Below are 19,832 nucleotides of genomic sequence, written 5' to 3' on the forward strand. Positions count from 1 at the left end.
GTCATTTTTTTTTTTAATTAAAGTATAGGTATAAGTGACAATTCACAATTGTGAATAGTGCAAAAACTAAGCGAAGTAAATTCTAGTTCATTGTAGCCATCGCAGATATATAAACTAAAAACCATATTTCAAAGAATACTATCCATTACAAAATTTGAGAAACTGAAAAATTGTTGACGTATTTATCAACACAAATACGTTGGAACGCATATTTTAGATATGGAGTGCACAGTTTTATTGTTTATTTCAATGCATGATTCAATTATTAAAGGTTTGCTCACTAGTGACATTCGATTTTTCACACTCCCTTACAAAAGGTTCCATTTAAGAAGGTGAATAAAGTGGAAAATAGTAAATCCTTTTTGGTAAAAATGGTAGCAAAAAAGTATTTTCTTACTTAAATGTGAAAAAACTGCGTACGATTTAAAAAATGTATTTTACTTTGCATTGCTAAGTCTCCTCTGGACACTTCATCCATCCATGGGAAAGTGGGCTTATTGGAAATAAGTTCCGTCGATCGCGTCGGGACTATCCAATTATTCTCCCTGTTGTAACTCTTTGGAAAATGCTAGCTCTTTGCAAAACATGAATTCCGTCTAAATCACCATATCATAAGAAATAAAGCTTTGTAAATTCACCACTCATCGATCTCGGATTACTCTATCTCGTCAATTACTCGATCATGTCCTGACTTAAGCGGTATGTATTCCATGACATACTACCATAGTCCTGAACATATCGATTATAACTCTTTAGCGAGTTGTTGCTCGTAAGCAGACCATTTTGAAAATGAAATGTGTTTTCTTTAACTTTTACTTTTCCTCCACTTTTACTCAAAATTTCTTGAACTAGCAACCCAGTGTCTTGCTAAGGGAGCCGATTTGTCAAGAGAGAAAGAGAAAGCTGCTTACTGATCATGATTCAATAATAAAAGGTTTGCTCAGTAAGCAGCAGACAAAACCCCCATGGTGGTCCTCAGAACTTAGCCTTCATAAGATTGTATGTAGAACACTATTTAATAAGGCGAAATACTCTAATTTGGAAGACGATTGGGACTTCTATTATGAGCAACTCAAAGTCTATAAAAAGGAGTTGAGGAAAGCAAAAAGATCTTCATGGAGGTCGTTCTGTGAGGATATAGAAACTACAGCGGAAGCTTCTCGCTTAAGAAAAGTCTTGGCTAGATCAACGACATCTATTGGCTTTTTACAGAAGTCAGACAACGGCTGGACGACTTCTACCAAGGAGTCGCTAAGTTTACTATTAGATACCCACTTTCCGGGGAGCTCTGAAGTCTATAACTCGGGCCCTACCCGAACTTGCAACCCCAGAGTATCAGAATTTGAGATTAGCTCAGATATCTCAGACATAATCAATGGAACTAATATTACTTGGGCTATAGGAAATTTTAAGCCGTACAAATCGCCAGGCCCTGATGGGATAATACCGGCACAACTTCAGCAGCCTCTGGCTCATATCACAGGGTGGTTAGTAACCATTTTCAAAAGTACTCTTCAGTTAAATCACATTCCCTCAGCATGGAGGGAGGTTAAGGTCATCTTTATCCCGAAGGCAGGTAGAAGCTCGCATACCAAACCTAAGGACTTCAGACCGATTAGTCTATCATCTTTTCTACTGAAAACATTAGAAAAGCTGATTGACTCGGCTATCAGGAATAGCATACCCCACTCACGTATGTCCAAATCGCAACATGCCTACTGTAAAGGAAAATCTACAGAGACGGCCCTAAACTCACTGGTCACATCAATTGAAAGCTCATTTGAAGTTAAAGATTATTCACTGGCAGCCTTTTTAGATATCGAAGGAGCTTTTAACAATATCCTGCCTAAGGTCATAACGAACACGCTGTCAGACCTGCGCATTTCCGGAACCTTTGTGAATTTCATTGAGCAGTTGCTTACGAGCAGGTTCGTGAATTCGACGTTGGGCTCTTCGGTGATGCGCAGATCTGTCTGTAGAGGTACTCCTCAAGGCGGGGTACTTTCTCCTCTTCTGTGGAATCTAGCAATGAACAAGTTGTTGTTGGATCTGGAGGAGAGGAGAATTAAGGTTGTGGCCTACGCGAACGATGTAGCTATATTAATAAGGGGGAAGTTTCCAGACACCCTCTGCAGTCTAATGAATAGAACCTTAAAATATGTGGATACTTGGGCCAAAACATGTGAAAAGGCCAGGTACTTAGGTTTAACCCTTGACAGGAAACTTTCATGGAAGCTGAATGTTCAGGAAAGAATAAAGAAGGCTGCTACGGCGCTTTATTCCTGTAAGAGAACTGTAGGCTTAAAATGGGGATTAACCCCCAAAATAGTTCACTGGCTATATACGGCCATTGTCAGACCAATTATGACCTACGGAGTCCTGGTCTGGTGGCCATCCCTTGATAAGAAAACTTCCATTAAGAAACTAGAGAGTATTCAGAGGGCGGCAAGCCTCAGTATTACTGGGGCGCTCAAAACAACGCCAACTTCGGCTCTAAGCGTTATGTTGCATCTACTACCAATTGACCTACATTGTAGACAACTGGCCGCCAAAGCGGCTCTAAGATTGAGGGAATCATCGATGCTCAAGACAAACAAATGGGGACACTCGCGCATACTTGGGATGTTTCCAGGTATTCCTAATATCACCGACTTTTGTGACTCGGGGAATACATACCTAGACAGGCCTTATACAGTCCATTTTCCATCCAGAGAGGACTGGGTGAATGGGTTAACAAACAACGAAAACGGGGTTAGTATATACACGGACGGCTCTAAACTCAATGATCAAGTGGGAGGTGGTGTATATTCGGAAACTATTTTCGCCAATTTATCCTTTCGCTTACCTGATCATTGTAGCGTATTCCAGGCCGAAATCCTGGCAATCTCAGAAAGCCTTTTAATGCTAAATAAAAGCGTAGTCACTGTTAGAGATATCTTCATTTATTCCGATAGTCAGGCAGCTCTGAAATCGCTTCTATCAAGCAAACACTCGTCTAAGACAGTAAAGGAGTGTTACAAATTATTAACAACACTTGCACAGTACTTTTCTATTAATCTACTCTGGGTGCCAGGACACAGTAACATTAAAGGTAACTGTAAGGCAGATGAGTTAGCTAGATTAGGCTCCTCGCTCCAAATTAGTCAGGACAGGCTTGACATACCTATGCCCTTGGCAACATGTAAACTTTTGATAGACAGATACACCATTAGTGCTGCTAACTCCAACTGGAGGCAGTTAAACACCTGCGCTATAAGTAGGCAAGCGTGGCCCGAATGGAACATGGGTCGCACTAAGAGTCTACTTAAGTTAGGCAGGAGGGATCCAAGGATTGTAATAGGTGTCCTATCTGGGCACTGTCTAATAGGAAGACATGCCAGTAGATTAGGGGCACCATCTAATGACTACTGTAGAAGCTGTCAAGATATAGAGGAGGTAGAGACAATCGAACACCTTCTATGCGGGTGCATGGCTCTGTGTAGAAGGCGGTGGAGATTGCTCGGTTTCGCTTTTCTGGACAGCATTGCAGATGTTGCAAATCTCAAACTATCTAGTATAGCTAGCTTTTTAAAGGCCACACAATGGTTTAGAGAGGACCAAGTTGAGTAGGATAGGACAGTTCCGGTGGTATCACAAAGGGCCCCTAACTGGCCTAGGTGCGTCGTAGGACAGCCACTTCACCTAACCTAACCTAAGCAGCTTTCTCTTTCTCTCTTGACAAATCGGCCCTCTTAGCAAGACACTGGGTTACTAGCTCTAGAAATTTTGAGTAAAAGTGGAGGAAAAGTAAAATTTGTAGAAAACACATTTCATTTTCAAAATGGTCTACAACTCGCTAAAGAGTTCTCATCGGTATGTTCAGGACTATGGTAGTATGACATAGAATACATATCGCTTAAGTCTGGACATGATCGAGTAATTGTCACAATCCGAAATCGATGAGTGGTGAATTTACAAAGCTGTATTTCTTATGATGTGATGATTTAGACGCAATTCATGTTTTGCAAAGAGCTAGCATTTCCCAAAGAGTTACGGCAGGGAGAATAATTGGATAGTCCCGACGCGATCGATAACATTGCATGCCTCATTATAAAAAATTTGGAATTGACGGAACTTATTTCCAATGAGCTCACTTTCCCATGGAGGGATGAAGTGTCCAGAGGAGGCTTAGTAAAGCACAGTACTAGCATGAAAAAGCTTCTCATAAAAAACCATTTACCGGAATCGGTTTAAAACTGTAGATCATTCAATTTGTGGAACGTGCGCTACAAATAGGAGAAGGATCTCGGCCAAACACCTAACAGAATTGTACGTGCCAATTACTTATTTTTAACAAAATAGTTTCATAGTTTAAAATCTTGGATTAAGTGCAATAATTTCTTGTTTTAATATTAGACTTTCCGCTAATAAATTCTATTTGTACAATTATTTACATTCAAATTTTAATTAAAATTAATTTTTTAAATCGTTCACAGTTTGTTTCCATTTAAGTAAGAAATTACTTTTTTGCTACCATTTTTACCAAAAGGGATTTCATATTTTCCACTTTATTCACCCTCTTAAATGCAACCTTTTGTAAGGGAGTGTCAAAAATCGAATGTCACTAGTGAGCAAACCTTTAATAATTGAATCATGATTCCCCATAAACTTATGGGGAACACATTTGCCTGGAAATTAAGCGAACCAATAAGCAAATACTATTTTTAACATGTAAAATAATGAAACCAATTTGCTTAGGCCTTTGCGTACACTTGACATATAGAACGTCATGCATTTATTTGGGTAAATTCGAACATGGCGTTCTGATGTGAAATGGAGGCAATATTTAGCATGTTCGTTCTTTTTATTTGATTTTATTTGTTTGAAATGGAGGCAATATTTAACATGTTCGTTCTTTTTTATTTGATAGTAATTTGTATCAGTTGCAACAGAATAAATGACTTCAGTACTGTGGTGAACCTTATTTAAGATACACAGCTCCGTAATGGGAGAAGTAGAGAGTATGTTTTACCAAAGTGATAGCGACAGTTTATTAAATTGGATTTATTTGTGTTAATTTTTTCCTGACTTCCCTTTCTTATAAAACACCTTTTCTAAAATCCAATTGGAAAAGTTAAGTAAAAAAGGCTAGGAAAAATCCACAAAGGTAAAGGGGCTTGTTGGAGGCACATAATAAAAGCGGCAGTATGGCGGCACTTACAATGTTTGTAACTCTGCTGCAAAAGCTCGTTTGATACTTTTTTGATGTTTGATACTTATTTCGCATTGATAGATGAAGGTATAACACATGGGCTGAAAAGTCCCGGGCTTCACAAAGAAAACACGTTTTTTTTTGTTCAAAATTAGCTTTATTCATCAACATAATTTCCATGAAGAACAACGCAATCATTCCAGCCACTTTTCCAACATCAACAACAATCATTCTAGCCAACATTTCAATACCACTTTGAGAGAACGATTTATGTTTTGCCTCAAAATAGGCCTCAGGTTCAGCGAAAACCTTTTTATTCGGGTGAAATGTCTTACCGGCGAGCATTTTTTAGGTCTGTGAGCACCCAGTAGTCGCTGGGAGCCAAATCTGGGGAATACGGTGGATGTGGAAGTAAATCGAAGTTCGATTCATCTAGTTGTTCATTGTTTTGATTGACTTGGGACACGGTGCGCTTTGGTCAGCAGTGAGCAAACGCAGCACCCACTTTGAACAGAGCTTTCTCATGCAATACAAAGCCGAAACGTTCTTTTGATATCTTTTCGGTGTCAGCTAACTCACGAAACTTCACTTTTCGATCATTCAAAACGATTTTGTGGATTTTTTATATAATTTGGGCCATCTGGTATTCAGAGCAGGTAAGATGTAAGATTTTTTGTATGAAAAATTTGAGAAACTTGGGATGAATACCACCAATACACTAAATGTGGACTGGATTACTTCATCACCGATCCATTTGAAGTGAAACCTGGACATCACGGCATTTGTATTAGAGCTGTTGCTGTCATATTACACATGAAATCGGGCAAACTTGTATGTTGCTCATTTAACACATTTACATGAACTGAATCGCTTGCTGTGAATCAACCGCTATACTGAATTGCTGCTCATAATACTGTAGTTTTCCTAGTTTGATGAGCTTTCGTGGCTTCTCGTCAGCGAGCCTTGTACTCTGTTATCGTTGGTGTCGAGCTTACTTAGGAAGCTCATCGGACCAACCGCCTTGCAGACTTGATATTCCACAAAATATGAGTTGTAGCAACATGATCCTGGTTTAACCCTTTGCACTCCAGCCTAGTAATGCATAGATAGAAACAATATGATGATGCGTATTGATCAGCGCGATCAACACCACCCATTGAATCCGTGTAGTTAACAATAAAAAAGAGGTTGTCTGTAGAGTCGGTTTACTGACGATAGTTTAACTGACAACGTCATAAGAAAATATTGATGGAATGGTTGCAATTTTCAAAACAAAATTTTAATTTTATTTGTATGGATATAGAGAAGGAGGTAAATGGAATTGCAATGGAATAGGTCAAGTTACATTTACACAAACGTGAAAAATGACGAAACATTTATCAAATTCATGAAAGATATGTTCAATTTCGATTGTGCATCAGACGTTAATAAGTCAACAACACTAAGAGGCACCATCATCGATTTGTCTTTTTCAAGACACTTTACACTCGAAACACTCCCTTTCATTTCCTACTTTTTCTATCATCGTCCTATTCTCAACAGAGAAATGGTTCATTACCATGCACACAGGAAGAAGGCATATGCAAATACAAGTATGTGAATTTATATCCAAATGCGCATATACATACATATATATGCTCACTCAAGTAGGACAGAGCCAGATGTCGAACGTTGCCGAACGCGGGGGCCGATTGTGCTCTTTGTCGTTCGTTCCGCGCTCTCGCTTGCAGTTCAAGCACATTAGCTTACATTTGCTTGCGTACGGAATAGATTCGTATTTTTGATATGTCCATATGATTGGTATGCATCTTTACATATAGATTTGTTCTTTATGAAAATTGCGCGAAATTGTATATGTATATGCATGTTTATATATATTATAATACATATATTAGTATACAACATATCTTATAAGGTATGTGGTAAATATTACCATACATTTTTTCCTTCATATATAATAAAAAAATTAATAATAATAACATTAAAACAACAGGTATTATTAACAAACTTGGTTTTATTTTAAATTCTGCAAGTAAATCAAATTAATAATAATCAATAAGAAGGCATATGCAAATACAAATACGTGAATTTATATATGTACATATGCGCATATACATACATATATACGCTCACTTAAGTAGGAGAGAGCAAGATGTCGAACGTTGCCGTTAGTTTGCTTTGTCGTTCGTTCCGCGCTTTCGCTTGCAGTTCATTCAAGGTAACGGCAATGAGCAAGGTAACGACAAATGAGCAAGGTAACGACAAATGAGCAAGGTAACGAAAAATTTTTTCGTGCGTGCAGCCGGCTAAATCGAATTATAAGTCGTTATCACGTCAAAACATTTTGTTGTTCACCTCCTCTTACAAATCTGGTTTTTGTAATGAATTTAGCGCTAACACTGGTGCTTATCAGTGTAACCACCATTTTATCTTTCCAAGACAATATAATCGTTCTTCCCTTTTTGTAAGCGATCGATTTATTGACGTAATAACGTCTTATAATTCGATTTAGCCGGCTGTACGCACGAAAAAATGTGTCGTTACCTTGCTCATTAGTGTTACCTTACTCATTAGTGTTACCTTGCTCATTAGTGTTACCTTGCTCATTTGTCGTTACCTTGAATGAACTGCAAGCGAAAGCGCGGAACGAACAAAGCAAACGAACGACAACGTTCGACATCTTGCTCTCTCCTACTTAAGTGAGCGTATATACATATGTATGTATATGCGCATATGTACATATATAAATTCACGCACTTGTATTTGCATATGCCTTCTTATTGATTATTATTAATTTGATTTACTTGAAGAATTTAAAATAAAACCAAGTTTGTTAATAATAATTGTTGTTTTAATGTTATTATTATTAATTTTTTTATTATATATGAAGAAAAAAATGTATGGTAATATTTACCATATAGGTACTTATAAGATATGTTGTATACTAATATATGTATTATAATATATATAAACATGCATATACATATACAATTTCGCGCAATTTTCAAAAAGAACAAATCTATATGTAAAGATGCATACCAATCATATGGAAATATCAAAAATACGAATCTATTCCGTACGCAAGCAAATGTAAGCTAATGTGCTTGAACTGCAAGCGAGAGCGCGGAACGAACGACAAAGAGCACAATCGGCCCCCGCGTTCGGCAACGTTCGACATCTGGCTCTGTCCTACTTGAGTGAGCATATATATGTATGTATATGCGCATTTGGATATAAATTCACATACTTGTATTTGCATATGCCTTCTTCCTGTGTGCATGGTAATGAACCATTTCTCTGTTGAGAATAGGACGATGATAGAAAAAGTAGGAAATGAAAGGGAGTGTTTCGAGTGTAAAGTGTCTTGAAAAAGACAAATCGATGATGGTGCCTCTTAGTGTTGTTGACTTATTAACGTCTGATGCACAATCGAAATTGAACATATCTTTCATGAATTTGATAAATGTTTCGTCATTTTTCACGTTTGTGTAAATGTAACTTGACCTATTCCATTGCAATTCCATTTACCTCCTTCTCTATATCCATACAAATAAAATTAAAATTTTGTTTTGAAAATTGCAACCATTCCATCAATATTTTCTTATGACGTTGTCAGTTAAACTATCGTCAGTAAACCGACTTTACAGACAACCTCTTTTTTTTCACCGAATTTGGGTTTCTTTATTGGATCAGGTATGCCCTTGCGATTGATTTTTATTGTACCTGTTTGATGGCATTTCATTTGCAATAATTCTTCCGCCAGGACCAGGCTAGTGTATTACCTATTTGTATATATATGGTAACCTTGTGCATCTGGTACGTTCGACAATAAATTGTTATAGAGGTGTAATGGAATTCTAGTATTGACAGGCAACTGGTACAAAATATTCCGCAAATTTCGAATTGATATATTCCATAAAATTACTGACCCATTGAATCCGTGTCACATTGGGCACATTCAAAAAAGTTAGTCCCTTCCTACTGAGTAGCTCCTTTGCTATCACTTGACCTTAAATAGAAAAACAAAGCACCTGTTAGGTTTTGTTTGATTGAAGTAATTTGAAAACTATATTGACAATTCCATATTTACTTTGAATAATATAATTCAAAACGCTGTGGGACATAAAAACTGTTGTGAATTGAAAAGGCACTACGATACGTTTGCATTCGTATGCCATCATCCCATTCAGATAATATGGCTGACGTATCGCGTAATTTTGTTGCTACCATTCGATCCATGGCGTCCAAGTACCAGAATACCTGTCTAAAAAAGTTACTTTATTTTTCGTGATTTTAAAAAGTCTGACATCAGGCCCTTCTCCAATACAAAACAAAAAGAAGGAGGAAAAATTACATGCTTGTGAAAATTTAGTGAAGGCTGGGTAATATTGCGATTTGCGAGATTTAGGCCCTTATTATGAGCAACATTCGATCTTCGACTATAGTCGAAAGTGCTGATCGAACGAATTTTCATTTGGTATTATGGTGCTCATTCGTTGAAGAATAGGACTATTGTGAATTTCGATCGCTCGACGCATTTACAATAGATAATTTTTTCACAGCTGATACAGCAAATCAAAATAAAAGAAAAACCGATTGTGTTGACGGAGTTGTGGTTCGACGATTCATCGGTCGATGAAAAATTAGTGAACTAGCTATAAGTAGAAAACAGTTGAGGGGCGCATCCAACTCCCTAGAAATGGCTTCCACTGAGTAAGTTTAGTATTTTCAAAATGTGTTGACGTACTTAATATTACAGAAATTTCCTTACAGTTTTTTAAAGAACTTTAGATTATCTAAAGAGGCGTTTATAAACCTACTGTCCAGTACAGAAAACCAGTTGCAGCAGTGCACCCGAACCAAGAGCTCTTCACTATTCTGTAAAAAAAGCAACACAAATTATTAATGTGTGTGCAGCTTTGCACAACATTTGCTTGTTTTATAATGTTCAACTTCCGGATGAAGAGTTAGGCTATGTTCAGAAACGCATTATAATGCGCAGTACTTGCAGCGCTGGCAGCACTGTCAATGTGACAATTCATACAACTGATAGATTTGTTGAAATATTGCAAATAGATTTGTTGCATTTATTAACGCGCTGTGCAGTAAAATGGAATTGTTATTAAGTTTGGTCATGGACGATGAATGCGAGGAAAAAACCGATAGTCTTTTATTAAATTTAAGAAAAAAAACCGTGTAAAGCTTTAAAGAAGGACATATCTTGTCAAAAGTTTAATATCAAAACGGAAAATACCCAAAAATAAGTCTTTTTTTGAAACAATAAAATCGTTTCCCGAGGATATATTTTATTCTCATTTTCGACTGAATTGGTCTATCTATTTTTAAATCTTTATTAACTTTTTTTACTTCATCTACGACCTTAGCCCAGAGCACGCTCTTTTTCCTCCTTCCCGACGTGAACTCGTTCTCCATGCTCAGTCGGACTCTGAGCAGTAATTTTATCTCCGATGTACTAAAGTAATCACTAAAACCAAGAAAAGTATAATAAAATAAAGTTTAAATATCGTATTTTTCATCAATTTTTGTATTAAAAGCTAAAATAAATAATTAAATACCCACTTTCCATCAGACATTGTACTAGCGTACTTATTGGCAGTGTAAAAATATTTGCTGCAAATAATGCACAACTTTTGATACAAAAATGACGTTTAAGAACGCATTGCATTTGCAGTACTGCCATATTTGCATTTTTGAACGCACTGCTCACTCTGAAATGGTATGTTGCGCATTATAATGCATTGTTGAACATACCCTTATCCGATGAGACCCTCAACGATGATGCTGAAGATATTGAAGTGGACCAAATAACGGAGAAGCAGGAAACATAAGAAATGAAATTCTTAGAATATTATAGAAAAATCTAAAAAGTATTAAATAGAAACCTGTACGCCACAGTTTCTGTTTTATTTTTGTTATAAATTTTCTTTATTCAATTATTCGTCATTCGAAAAAAATATGTATTTCAGTTCCTCTACGTATTTCAGCCCATACCTGCCAAGGGAAAATAAAAATGTATTTCTATAAACATCACAAAAAAAAACCATTATTAACCTTAATCCATTTTGCTGCCGTTCTAACTGGTGGTCCCAAGCAATTCAGCTCCGTTGTAAATTCCTCCCATTTTTTTGCTGCTTGTACTTTGGTGGAAATCCCTTTTGCGAATTGTGGATTCTCTTCCATTAATGCAACTAGCCTTTCTAATTGCTGTTTGGTACTCACGACTTTCGAACTGCATAATATTAACAAAATTAGTATATATTTATTATTTGGTTACTATAAAACAATAAATAATCGCAAACAACTTACATTTTAGCAAGTTTTCCCACAATACGCTACACAATCGAAAGCAAAATTGCATTCGACTCTAAATTCGGTATACAACGAAAATTTCGACAGCGTTGCACTGCTCATATGGCCTCTGGTGACGATACAGCATGCTTGACTGCGCTTTGTATGTGTTAGTGCAGTCGGGTGGCGTCGTGTCACACATACTTGTTGTCGGTAAAAATCAAAAATTTTAGATATTAGCGTCAAGCACCCGACACGCACACATATAAAGTTCTTGTCAAACAATGCTTGACCGTCGCCAGAGGCAATAATACCAAGGCCCCTATTATGAGTTACATTCGATCTTCTACAACCAGCGAATATCGAAGATCGAAAATCGAATGTCAATTTGGTATTATGAGCGAAAATTTTCGTTGTTTACCGAATTTAGAGTCGAATGCAATTTTGCTTTCGATCGTGTAGCGTATTGTGTGAAAACTTGTTAAAGTGTAAGTTGTTTGCGATTATTTATGGTTTTATAGTAACCAAATAATAAATATATACTAATTTTGTTAATTTTATGCAGGTTGAAAGTCGGGAGTACCAAACAACAATTAGAAAGGCGAATCCACAATTCGCAAAAGGGATGTGCACCAAAGTTCAAGCAGCAAAAAAATGGGATGAATTTACAACGAAGCTGAATTGCTTGGGACCACCAGTGAAAACGGCAGCAAAATGGATTAAGCTTAATAATGATGATTTTTTGTGATGTTTATAGAAATACATGATTATTTTCCCTTGGTAGGTATGGGCTGAAATACGTAGAAGAACTGAAATACATTTTTTTTCGAATGACGAATAATTGAATAAAGAAAATTTATAACAAAAATGGTTTATAACAAAAGGTTTCTATTTAATACTTTTTAGATTTTTCTATAATATTCTCAAAATTTCATTTCTTATGTTTTCTACTACTCAGTTATTTGACTCCACTTCAATATCTTCAGCATTATTGTACACAGTGGGTTGAGCAAGTCCTAGCATACCTTCATTACCCATACTCAATTGGTACGATCCCTGAGCACAAAATCGCAGAATTGTGGCTAGCTTTAATATATTTGGAATGGATTTGGGTCGGGTGCACTGCTGCAACTGGTTTTCTGTACTGGACAGTAGGTTCATAAACGCCTCTTTAAATAATCTAAAGTTCTATAAAAATCTGTAAGGAAATTTCTGTAATAGGTATTAAGTACGTCAACACATTTTGAAAATTCTAAACTTACTCAGTGGAAGCCATTTCTAGGGAGTTGGATGCGTCCCTCAACTGTTTTCTACTTATAGCTAGTTCACTAATTTTTCATCGTCCGATGAATCGTCGAACCACAACTCCGTTGTACTCATTTTCACAAAAAATACTTTTTTTAACTTTTAAAAATGTTGTTAGCAAAGAATTTCAACACAATCGGTTTTTTCTTTTATTTTGATTTGCTGTATCAGCTGAGAAAAATTATCTATTGTAAATGCGTCGAGCGACCGAAATTCACAATAGTCCTATTCTTCAACCAATGAGCATCATAATACCAAATGAAAATTCGTTCGATCAGCACTTTCGACTACAGTCGAAGATCGAATGTTGCTCATAATAAGGGCCCAAATTGACATTCGATTTTCGATTTTCGACAACCAACGAATATCGAAGATCGAATGCAACTCATAATAGGGGTCTTAAACTAAACAATTGTTAAATTGTGAAAACACAGAATAATGGGTATATTCAATAACGCATTATAATGCGCAACGTACTTTTGCAGTGTTGGCAATGCGTTCAGAAATGCAAATATGGCAGTACTGCAAATGCAGCGCGTTCCAAAACGCCATTTTTGTATCAAAAGTCGTGCATTATTTGCAACAAAAATTTTCACACTGCCGCTGATTACGCTAGTATGATGTCTGATGAAAAGTGAGTATAAAACTAAGTTTTTTAGCTTTTAATGCAAAGATATATTAAATATACGTTATTAAAATAATATTTTATTACATTTTTCTTAATTTTAGCGATTATCTAAGTACATCGGAAGTAAAGTTGATTCTCAGAGTCCGACTGAGCATGGAGTGTGAATTTGCTTCAGGGAGGAGGAAAAAGAGTGTTTTGTGGAATAAGGTGGTGGAGGAAATTAAAAAAGTGAATAATGATTTAAAAATAGACGGGCAAATCGCGCGGCGAAAATTTTCTAACTTGCTGGTAACTTATAAGCGGATAAAAAAACGCAACAACTCATCCGGTAGGGAAGCTACATCGTGGCTTCACTTTGAAGACTTCGACGAGGTGTATGGTACCAGACATTCCATTAATGTGCCCATAGAAAACTTACAGAGTTCGCTTGGGCTGCCATCGTCGCCATTATTGGAACGAAATAATAACGAACCGCCAAATTCTCCACCAACTTCAAGTCGAAGAGCCACCCAATCCAGGAAGAATGCCAACAACGAACTGTTGCATTTTTTAGAAGACGAGGCGATGAAAGAGCAGGCCCGACACGATGAGGTATTGGCTGTTGAGAAGGAGAAGCTTGCTTTGGAAGAAGAACGATTAAAAACGCTTCTGGACATAAAATCGATTTTGAGCCAATGCCTGCAAAAGTGATTTTTTTTTTTTACCACAAACAAAACAAAGATGAACTTTTTTATTTATTTTTTTTATTTTCTTTTTTATTTACCTATATTAAGCGAAGCTTTGAAATGTATCTTATTTTTATATTATAGTGAATTAAAATTATGTGATATGAACTTTATTTATTTTATTGAATAAAATATAATTAAAAAATTTAAATTATGAATTCAGTACAAAAAATAAAAAAGTATTCTATTTACGATTAAATTAAAGTAGGTTCATGATTTTAAATCATTACTTATGAGGAGAAAAGAGTTTTTGAATAATTTCTTCTATCAACTCCATTTTCATCATCCGTCTCAGCGGACCATAAAGGGGAATCTTGAAGTGTCTCCAACTCACTTGCAGTTTCTATGTTGCCATGCTGCTGTGGTGCCATTTCATCAATATGTTCTAAGGGATTGTCTTTCCTTAAAATAAAATTATGCAAAATGGCACAAGCAAGTATCACATCAGATATGCCCTTAAGGCTTGAAATATCTATATGATTTAAAATCTTAAATTTTTTCTTTAATATTCCAAATGCTTGCTCAATAAAAACGCGTGTTGAACTTAGACGTGTGTTGAATTTTTTTTCTTCCCTGGTGAGGTGTCCGTTGTCTCTGTAAGGAGCCATTACGGATTTCGATATAGGATACGCGGAATCACCCAATATTATTGCACCTGGTGCTAGCTGTAACTGCCCGGACGTTATGCCATTAAATACTGGGCTACTTCTCCAGACATTAGCATCGTGGCAGCTGCCTGGATAACCAATAAAGACATCCAAAAAACGAAATTGACTATCACATATGGCCTATAAAGTATTAAATAATAAGTGAGTCTTAAAAGTAGTATATTCGAAGAATTTACCTGCATTTGGACAGAATGTTTCCTTTTGCGGTCATAGTAGCTAATAGCATCTTCACTAGGCGTGGGTATATTGAAGTGCGTTCCATCTAAACAACCAATTACGAAGGGAAACGGATTCTCTCTGCTGTTTTCGAATTTCGTCATGATTGTTTGCTGCTGTTCAACAGATGGCCATTTTATTTCGCTCTTCAATTCACAGAGGACTTTAATTGTTTTTTTGAACAGGTAATGTGCAGCTCCGTTCGCAATACCAAACCGATCCGAAAGCTGTCGGAAAGTGACCCTGCTATTACATAATTTCCATAATGTTACGTACAAACATTTATCCAAAGATTTTCCGCAACGACCAGTCCTTGCGGTTGACCAAAATGGGGTTAAATCGGCTTTCAAACACTTAATTAAAAAAAAACTTTATCAAAAAATGCTGATTCAATGAAAATCAAAAAAAAAAATACCTCTAAAGTGGACCAATTCATTCGAAAATGAGAATAAAATACGTCCTCGGGAAACAATTTTATTGTTTCAAAAAAAGATTTATTTTTGGGAATTTTTCGTTTTAATGAACATTTTACTATATGTAATCTTCTTTGTAGCTTTACACGTCTTTTTTTTTCTTAAATTTTGCAAAAAACTATCACTTTTTACTTCACATATATCGTCAACTAAACTCAATAATACTTCCATTTTAGTGTAAAACGCGTTCATAAATGCAACAAATCTTTTTGCAAATCGTCAACAAATCTATCAATTGCATCACTTGTCACATTTGCAGTGTTGCCAGCGCTGCAATTACTGCGCATTTATACTGCGTTTCTGAATATACCCAATATAATGCCTTCAAATGCAGTTTATGCGGAAGACGCCATGGCAAGAAAGTGAAGTGTGTATGTGTACGTGGAATTGCTTGTGTGTTTGGTTGTTTCCATTGCTTTCACCAACTTTTCCTCTTCACAAACAAGACATTCCCCTTGATTTTGTTCGTTTATTCATGGGCTCTGACGACACAGCGACTTCGAAAGACGCAACCTAGTATTCTATCATCCTTGCATTCGACCCCAGGTTTTTTGCATTGTAATAAATTGTAGCTTCTCTTGAAAGTACTAAATTTAGAGTTTCAATTATTTTCACCGATTTTTGTCCATCTTTGTATATGTAATTCCAAATAAAACAATTTCTCATCGACATTAATAAATCGTGGGTACACATTTATTAGTTCTCTTTTTTCTATGTGTATTTAAAGTCTGTTTTTAGTTTTACATTTCTTGCCAATATTTATTTTTCTAAAATTCTTTCTAACTAATACATACGTATCAAAATAAAACCTAAAAAACTTACGACTAAATTCCAGTTAAACAAGGTACGATATAATGTTCCCCCGTTAATTGTGGTTGGTTTTATGCTTATACTTGTATGCCTTGTTTTTGGGTCCATGTAGCTTTTGTTCAAACGGTTTCTTCCTAGCGAGCTTTAAGTCATTTCATAAAACTGAATGCAGTAAATTTCGTTGAATTTATAGACATTCACATAGAAGTATATTCCAATCAGTTCAGCGAATACATATACATTTGCAGACAATAGCCATACAATCGGAGCATCATTTTAAGTATTATGAATATAGTATGTACATGCACTCATACCTACATACATACACACACCACACATATGATAAAACTCATAATTTTTAGTACAATTTTTAATTCGCCACTGATATGGTCTTACCGCTCATTGATCAGTTGGTTTGCACGAGTGTGTGCACATACCTACACACATAAAGGTATATGTATATTGCATACGTAGGATTTTGTTAGGCGTACACATACATATATGCGTTTGTATGTATATTTACACTTATAGTTTGGATATCATTGTATTTATGTTGTAAAAATTCCTTATATGTACACAGTGTATATTCTCAGAAAAAATATATAATATAATAAAAGTTATGCCATAGAAAAATATAATAAACATATAAAACCATAAGTGTTCAAATTCTTACGTTTTAAAAACAGTTAAATTCTCTAGTTCTATTTACTTATGCATGTAGGTTTCTTCGTTTAAAATATAGTTATGTAATTCTACAATATATACAGTATATTTATTTTAGGTAAATGTATGTGTGCTTCTAAATATATAATAAAAAGACGACTGACAAATAAGCGAGGTACGTAATTCTTTGAATTCATGTTAAATGATTCTGCTCTTTTTCGTTGACTTTTCTTTCATTTGACTTCGTTTCATACATTGCATCTGTGTATGTGAATTCCTTTATTGCGTTGGATGTTTGGATATAAAGATTATTGAAAATATCTGATACTCCATCTGAAAGTTATCAAATCTGTAACTAAATATAGCTTTCACTGCGAACTGTCTTAAAATTTGCTTGTGTTTATGTGTAATTGAATAACTGTAAAATATGTGAGTGCAAATGAAAGTTCTTCAATTAGTTTAAGTATTATTATTTAATTTAAATTGCTAGAAAATCCAAAATTAGGAATATGAAATCTCTTTTAAAATCTGAAAAATCGTTTATATGGTAAAATGCAAATTTTATAATAGAAAAAATAATTTCGTGTGAGCAAATGCTTTTAATTTTTGGTAGTAATAGGTTTGCCATATCACATCTGTGTGTCCAAAAATTTGACCTACAACCGAAAACTTTCAGTGTGGAGCTCTTCAAGCACAATCTTTAATCATGAATCGAAATACAATATTTTGTTCCAGAAGAATCGCTGTAAAGTGATGTACATAAAACCATATATGAGAAAACTAGACAATTTGGATTTGAGTATATAAAAAGATTGAAATTTGTACTGTAAGGATTTTCGTATAACGTTCATAGAGGTGTTTCGGGAATTTGTATTTAAAAATATCTCATCCTGGAATTTCAGTTTTTTGTAGATTATTCGAGTCTTAAATGTGGAGGATACAAAATTATAAAAGCTTATGCAGTTTTAGAGCAACTCTTTGTTTCATTATAATTCTTCTGGCAAAATGCTGCTTTGTGTTTCTTTGTTTTAGACAATAAAATCTACAATCAAATGGTATATGAACGTATGTATCTGTATGTGTGCTTTCGTTACGTTTAAAAGCCTTTACGAAGCTTTGGTAGCAGCTGTCACTTGGGCTGTATGTGGGCGCTTCGTTCCAGCTCGTTAAACTGTCCATAGAAAAGTACTTCACTTATCAATTTCTCGGCTATGATTCGCTGGGTACGGTCCATCGATCTCAGTTTTAACGTGACATTTGAACCGATGAAATCGCAGTCGTCTTTATTCAGACTTTCAGCGTAGAGTGCAGCCGCTGCAGCTGCCGCAGACGTTGATGCCGTTTCTTGAGATCCGCTTTTGATGCGACCACTTGCGCTAGTGGCGGTTTCTTCCGACAAACTCTCATTAGACAGCAACGAGTTCATAAGCATTTGACCAGCGGTTGTGGCGGTCGTCGAAGCGGAATTCAATTTACGCATATTTAGCGGAACGAACTTCTCCTCAATTGATTCAGAGGAGCGGCGTAGGTTGGGCGGCAATACAAATTGACTAAAGTCTAGGCCCTTGGCCGCCGCAGCAGCTGCAGCGCTGACACGCAAGTCTTGAGCAAAATCGTCTGGGTCTATACCGCCAAGACGGTTTTCATCGGTGGAGCTGTACGATCGATGAGAGTCGGGCGGTGCGGGAGGATGAGGCGCATGAAAGTAGTCCACGAGTTCTCGTTTAATGTCTAACTCGTCTTGATCGCGAGTTGTTCGCCGACGCTTTTCGTGCGTTTCCATTGTATTTGTGTTTGGTATGGGACTAGAACCTTCTTCGATTGCTTCAACAACAGCACCTCCTACACCGCTTCTACTGCCAACAACGCCGCTACTGCTAGCGTTGCTACCGCTGCTGGCCGCTATAGCGCCCACCGCGCAACTACCAACTGGGCCGCCTTCACTGCCTCCGCTTACATTGTGAACGCTGGATGGTGTGACTCGTTCACGTTTCGCCAGCATCTCCTCTTTTTCCTCGATATCAGATGTTTCCATTGGCTTTTGAGGACTGGCGGTCATGTCACTGTTACTGCTACCGCCGAAAAGGCTGCGTGTTGCACTGCTCGCCACGTTCAGCTCGCTCTGGGAGCTGGGAAAGGGCATGGGTAAGGGAACACGTAACTGATTGCGATCACTGCCGATTGGTGGCGAATACTGCCCGACTGTGTTCCACGTATCTAATGTTGTCGTATTGGCGATCAGCATCGGTAAGCTTATACCCATCTGTAACAAAAAAAATTATATTATAAAATAAAGGAAGTTTGGATTTATTGACGAAAGTGCGACTATTTAAACTTTTACATACTTAGATATACGAAGGTTGCTATTTGTATTTATGGCCCAGCAATGGAGAAATTGGGGTTGAAAATGGTTTCATTGCTTTTCGAAGTATTCTCCATGACGATCAATTAACTTTTGCAATAGTTTGAACCAATTTTCGAAGCACTTTGTGCAGTAGCGCTTCCACTTTTTTACCCCAAGTCATACTAATACCGAAGGATGTTTCAATCTCACGGTATGTGACATGACGATCTTGCTCAATTATCTACTGCACAGTATCGATATTTTCTGGCACAACTGATTTTGAATGGCCTCCCCTCAGAAAGCGCACACCAACCCCGAAAAAATTCATTGTATGAGCTTTGTGCGTTGCTAAAGGACGGTGCTTGCGCCTCGTATAATGATTTTAGGTCATCGATGCATTTTGCCTTGTTAATCCACCTCGAAAGTTGTGAAAAATAATCGCAGGAAAATATTTACGGTTTAATTTCATGTTTTGCCGAGATTAATTTTTAAAGCCACCC

General features: G+C 36.5%; 3 protein-coding genes across 9 annotated transcripts in view; 1 reads left to right on the forward strand and 2 right to left on the reverse strand.

The window, feature by feature from the left end:
• Positions 1 to 13,258: 13,258 nt before the first annotated feature.
• LOC129248596 (uncharacterized) lies at positions 13,259 to 14,188 on the forward strand. Its single transcript, XM_054888212.1, has 2 exons — positions 13,259 to 13,439; positions 13,535 to 14,188. Exons 1-2 carry the CDS (start codon positions 13,270 to 13,272, stop codon positions 14,121 to 14,123), a joined length of 759 nt encoding a protein of 252 aa, XP_054744187.1. The 5' UTR covers positions 13,259 to 13,269; the 3' UTR covers positions 14,124 to 14,188.
• A 142-nt stretch (positions 14,189 to 14,330) lies between these two features.
• Positions 14,331 to 15,630, reverse strand: LOC129248028 (uncharacterized). Its single transcript, XM_054887435.1, has 3 exons — positions 15,458 to 15,630; positions 15,003 to 15,395; positions 14,331 to 14,946 (listed from the first exon to the last, which is right to left on the reverse strand). The coding sequence occupies exons 1-3, from the start codon at positions 15,476 to 15,478 to the stop codon at positions 14,389 to 14,391; spliced, it is 972 nt and encodes a 323-aa protein (XP_054743410.1). The 5' UTR covers positions 15,479 to 15,630; the 3' UTR covers positions 14,331 to 14,388.
• Positions 15,631 to 16,182: 552 nt separating this feature from the next.
• LOC129246945 (pneumococcal serine-rich repeat protein) overlaps positions 16,183 to 19,832 on the reverse strand; it is a 53,439-nt gene continuing 49,789 nt past the window's right edge. For all 7 annotated transcript variants that reach the window (XM_054885706.1, XM_054885708.1, XM_054885705.1 and 4 more), the window contains exon 3: positions 16,183 to 19,251. In XM_054885706.1, coding sequence (XP_054741681.1) covers positions 18,118 to 19,251 — 1,134 coding nt within the window. In that variant the 3' untranslated portion in view covers positions 16,183 to 18,117. The remainder of the gene's footprint in view (positions 19,252 to 19,832) is intronic.

This window comes from Anastrepha obliqua, chromosome 5 (genome assembly GCF_027943255.1).
Source record: "Anastrepha obliqua isolate idAnaObli1 chromosome 5, idAnaObli1_1.0, whole genome shotgun sequence".
NCBI lineage: Eukaryota > Metazoa > Arthropoda > Insecta > Diptera > Tephritidae > Anastrepha > Anastrepha obliqua.